Below are 5,315 nucleotides of genomic sequence, written 5' to 3' on the forward strand. Positions count from 1 at the left end.
TGTACCCGTCATACAGTTTCTAACTATGACACATACATATATCTACTGCTATTGCGATTTCTGTAGCGATTCATCAGTCGTTGGTGCCTTAGTTGATCCTAGAGTTTGGCTGCAATAAGCATGGAGAGCAGGCGTTTTTCTCCTATATACTGGCTTAATCTCTTTCCCTATAAGCCCACGAGTGTAAGGGTGGGTCATAGAGAGCACAGACCTAGACTAGGGTGGGCAGAACTCTGGCCCCTGCGCCCTCAGCCTCTCTCTCTCCCTCCCTGCAGCTCCCATTCTGCAACTAGCAGAGGCCCTTCTAGTTCTGATTGGTTTAAGCCAGAGTCTCCCGCTGACCCTAAGGAAGGCAGGTCAAGTTCACACCCTAGTGGCAGGCCCCTGTCTCACCTTGTCCGGGATAGGATTTAGCCACGCCTTCCAGTCTGGGATTCATAAATAGAAGCCCAGACAACGCACCAGCATCTCCAGGATCCAGTCCCAGTCCGGAGGAGCTCAGCAGCAAGCGGTGGGTACAGTGCGCACCGTAGGTATACCAGGACGGTAAGATTGCAAGCCAGCCTGAGCCAAGAGCTTCTGGGACCCCGAGAGTGTCCATCTCCAGGGAGCATTTCGGCAGTGGTGACCTCCTGCCTTCCAAGAACCGAAGCCATCCCAGCCTGGGAGATCCAGACAGCACAGTGCGTGGAGGGTGCTGGGATACGCCAGCCAACATGTTCTCATCGCTGAGCACGTTCTCACGGGAGGAGCAGGTGCCCTGGAACAGTGCTGTCCCTGGGTGGCAGGCTTTCCGGGAAGCATATTCTGCAGCCTCTGGGCCCTGGGGACTGGTGACCCCTGGCCCCTGCGTGCCCCTGTCCTCTGCTGGAGTTTGCACTTGCTGGTATGTAAATGACTCGATCCTGTGGCCCCCGATGGGGCCCTCCTGTGAGGTCCACGCCTGCCTGGTGACTTGGCCGTGGGCCTCCACAAAGATGTCCTCCAGGGATGTTGACAGCTTCGGTGCCTACATGGGAAGATCGTTGACCCTGGAAGCCTACACCCCATTTCCTGAGCCCTGGGCGCCAGACCTGTCAGCCTCCGGAACCAGGACCTACAGACTATTTCCCGAGCCCTCAGCTCCCAACCCTTTTGCCCTCCCTGCTCTTCCCGAGGTCATCTCCAGTGGCTGGCCCCAAGGAGGCTGCCAGACCCCAGCCAGCTCAGCCCTGGGGCCTGCAGTCCAAGGCCTGCCTCCAGGGCCACCCCTCTGCCCTGTTCCGGTGACAGAATCGGCCTCCAGCCCCGAACTCCACCCCCTGCCTCCTTCCCCACTCCAGGACCCTCAGCTCCAGTTCCCTAGATGCAACTTTCCCCGCCCACCACCCAGCAAGGCTCACCGTCGCCTCCTCTTTGACAACTGATTGGACATGGCCCACCTCTTGAGTGACCTCCTCCCCCAAACCCCTCACTTCTTTGCAGCTTTCATTGAGGTTCCTCAAGCTGTTTTCATAAAGTGAAAGAAAATGAAAACAAAAGGCAATCAAGAAGCTAAGACAACGGTGGACTACTATGGGCAGGACAAAGCTTTGACGGATTGAAGATGGGTAAATAAACAACTACCACTTTGAAGCAACACTGCATTGTCTTCAGTTCTGATGTGGCTGTTTCCTGGGTGTGTGACATGGGACTACATTAAGATCTTTCTAGATTCAGTTTCTCCAGTTGTGACATAGTGGGAAAAATAGCCGTCTATGCGTTGTCATTGGGTTGGTGTTGGGATTGAAGTAGAACATTGTTGTGATCAAGTTATGTACCATGCCTGGCTCATTAATAAGTGCTCAATAAGTACCAGTTAGCACAAATGAACACAAGTGAATCTCCAAAAAGGGAATTGCTAGTCCTTTTGGGTACCATCCGTAAGCTGTGATGGAAATAATGAGTGCAATGCTCTGAGAAGCTTGTTGATAATTAAGAAACTGAAAAAGAGAAAAATTACTACCCCCCCCTCATACCTCCCCTACCAATCAGAACAGACATGGGGAAGGGGGGGAAGGGAGAGGTCAGTGGGCCTTGAAAGAGGTCAGCTTTTAGAGTTGATTGCTGATATTGTTGCAGTTCTAGCTGCTCTATACATTCCAAGCTTCTAATTACCAAAACAAAACAAAAAGTGTACTGATAAGCGATGGTGGCAACTAAAATCTCTGTTCTTAACAAAACAAGTAAATAAATGATGAACTTTACAACTTGGTGGGGGGAAGAGTGAAGGAGGTGAGGGAGGGAAGAGATACTGGGAGAACAACAAGGGAAGGGGTAACAATGTTCTACAAGATAAGTACTGATTGTCTTACTCAGGTAAATGTCACCCCTCTGTACAGTACCTTTACAATAAAATAATTTTTTTAGAAGTAAATAAATGAGCGTGCTCTACCCCCTCCCAAGAAGTCTCTCTGAGAAGATCTAAGATCAACCATTCTCTGCTACATTTAGATCTAATAGAAGAGACCAGACATCTGGAGGCCTCCCTATCAGGATACCTGAGATTTTCTTGATCTCAAACAGGAAATAAAATATCTCCTAAAGAAATAAAGAGGTGGACAAAACATCTATTTTCTGACCACAGGCCATTTTAAGGCACCAGTGCTATTGGTAAAAGTGATCAACTGGCCACAAACTTATTTCAGAGACTGTATATTGCTTTCTGTTGCTGTCCTCAGCAGCTCTGATGTTAAGGTTTTTTTTGTTTTTGTTTTTGTTTTTTGTTGGTCATGGGGCTTGAACTCTGGGCCTGGGCGCTGTCCCTCAGCTCTTTAGTTCAAGGCTAGCACTTTACCACTTGAGCCACAGTGCCACTTCTGGTTTTCTGAGTGGTTTATTGGAGATAAGAGTCACATGGAGTTTCCTGCCGGGCTGGCTTTGAACCTCAATCTCAGATCTCAGCCTCCTGAGTAGCCAGGATTACAGGCGTGAGCCACCATGCCCAGATCTCATTAATGTGACTCAGCTGTTCCTTCCATTAAGAGATAAAGTCTAGGTAGTGGCGCTGTGGCTCAAGTGGTAGAGCACTAGCCTTGAGCTGAAGAGCTGAGGGACAGAGTTCAAGCCCCATGACTGACAAAAAAAATAAAATAAAATAAAAAAAGAGATAAAGTCTAGTTCTCTTTCTTTCTTTTTTCTTTCTTTCCTTCCTTCCTTCTTTTTCTTTCTTTCTTTCTCTTTCTCTCTCTTTTCTTCTTTCTTTCTTTCTATCTTTCTTTCTTTCTTTCTCTCTCTCTCTCTCTCTTTCTCTCTTTCTTTTTTTGGCACTTTCTTTCCTGGCACTTGAACTCAGAGCCTGTACACTGTTCCTGAGCTTGCTTGCTTGCTTGCTTCCTTCCTTCCTTCCTTTCTTCCTTTCTTTCTTTCTTGCTTGCTTGCTTGCTTTCTCTTTCTCTCTTTCTTTCTTTCTCTCTTTCTTTCTTTCTCTCTTTCTCTCTCTCTTTCTCTCTCTCTTTCTTTCTCTCTCTTTCTTTCTTTGTCTCTCTCTCTTTCTTTCTTTCTTTCTTTCTTTCTTTCTTTCTTTCTTTCTTTCTTTCTTTCTTTCTTTCTTTCTTTCTTTCTTTCTTTCTTTCTTTCTTTCTTTTGTCGTTGGGGAGCTGAACTCTGGGCCTGGGCGCTGACCCTCAGCTTTTCAGCTCAAGGCTACCACCCTACCACTTGAGCCACAGCACCACTTGCTGCTTTTATTCTGCTTATCTGGTGCTGAGGAATCAAACCTAGGGCCTCATGCATGCGAAGGAAGCGCTCTCCCACTGAGCCACCTTCCCAGCCCCTGAGCATTTTTTTTTAAGCCTACTGTTTTACCACCTGAGCCACAGCTCTAGTTGGAGTTTTTTTGTTGTTGTTGGTTAATTGGAGATAAGATTCTCACAGATTTTCCTACCCAGACTGGCTTTGAACTGGGATCTTCATATATATCAAGCTACCCCTAGTCCTATTCCTAGCTACCCCTCAGTAGCTAGGAGAATGAGGTACAAGTGAATTTGGGAGATCGGCAAACCTGTGCAACAGGTGTCTTACAACTCCTTCCCCATCACCCCCCCCATACACACACACACACACACACACACACACACACACACACACACACACACACACACACCCTCTTGTTGCCCAGAGAACCCTGGCTTAGAATTCTTGAGGATTGAAGACCGCACGAAAGGCCTGGCTGACAGCCAGCATCAGCTTTCAGTTCGCTGTGGACAGTCCACACACAGCCAAGTCAACAGTGGACTGTATCTCTCTGTGACTTCAGGCAAGGCCAGGGACAAATCACTCAGCTGAGCCCAGCCCCAATTGAAGACTTACAGAATTATCAGCAAATGAATAGTGTGTGTTCAAGCCACAAAGCTGAGAGAGTTTCTTTGGTTTCATAGAAACAGATATTTGAAACAAGGACACCACTAATTTCCTCATCTTTACTCTGTGCATAGTCAGAAGGGATCAGAGTTCAGCGGGAGAATCAGTCAGTAGAAGAATCTGAGAAGCTATGCTGTCAGAGGTTATCTTGTCAGAAGCTTGTTATAAACGGAAAGACATCTTCTTGTTAGTGATGTGAAGAGCAAGGGTTAAACTTTAGTTCTTAAAAGTTAGAAGCAAGTGGTATTTCAGTGAGCTCTTGGCTTCCAAGAGCTGCATTTATTATGTGCAAAATGTTGTTCATAAGAAAGTCAGTGGGGTTAATTTTTCCTTCAGCACAATGTCACAAAGAGTGAATCTTATTTGCATATATCAAAAGCAAACCACACAGGGACTTTTCCCCTTTCCTTCCCTTCTGCCAACTACTGCAACTAATTGAGAATTCTGTGACTTTTCCAGCCGGAGAGCATTACATTGAACACATATCTGAGTAATAATGGACACCAGCTGTTGTCAGAGAGATGGCAATGATTTTTTTAAGTAGATAAAAAGCTTATCCAATCGAATGTAAAACTGGATAATCCAGTGAAGTCCAAGGGAGAACACAACCTCATGTAATGACTCTGCACACACAAAGAGATTGTCCCCGCTTCTCTCTCTAGACTGCCAGCTCAGTCCTGTTCTTCATCATTGAATTGATTACAAGAGAAGCCCAGTGCTTCTCTAACTCATTTTCTTCTATGGCTGAGAAGAATCATCTCTAAGCTATTCATATACAATAAGGGGGAGGGGGAAAGGCAACACAGTGAAATAAATATCCTGGTTTATTTTCCCATCTTTTCTAGCTCTAGAAAAGAATCCAAGCATTCTGGAAAATTCTATAAACTCACCTGTATCTTGGCTGAGAGTTTCCCAGCGCAAAAGACCTCAGCAAT

The 5,315-nt window shown here is 46.4% G+C and overlaps 1 protein-coding gene across 1 annotated transcript; it reads left to right on the plus strand.

Moving 5' to 3' along the window:
* Positions 1-716: 716 nt before the first annotated feature.
* On the plus strand, positions 717-1,406 carry LOC105993898 (chromosome unknown open reading frame, human C3orf56). Its single transcript, XM_013027271.1, has one exon. It carries the CDS (start codon positions 717-719, stop codon positions 1,404-1,406), a length of 690 nt encoding a protein of 229 aa, XP_012882725.1.
* Positions 1,407-5,315: the final 3,909 nt, after the last annotated feature.

This window comes from Dipodomys ordii, unplaced genomic scaffold (genome assembly GCF_000151885.1).
Source record: "Dipodomys ordii isolate 6190 unplaced genomic scaffold, Dord_2.0 Scaffold102, whole genome shotgun sequence".
Taxonomy (NCBI): domain Eukaryota; kingdom Metazoa; phylum Chordata; class Mammalia; order Rodentia; family Heteromyidae; genus Dipodomys; species Dipodomys ordii.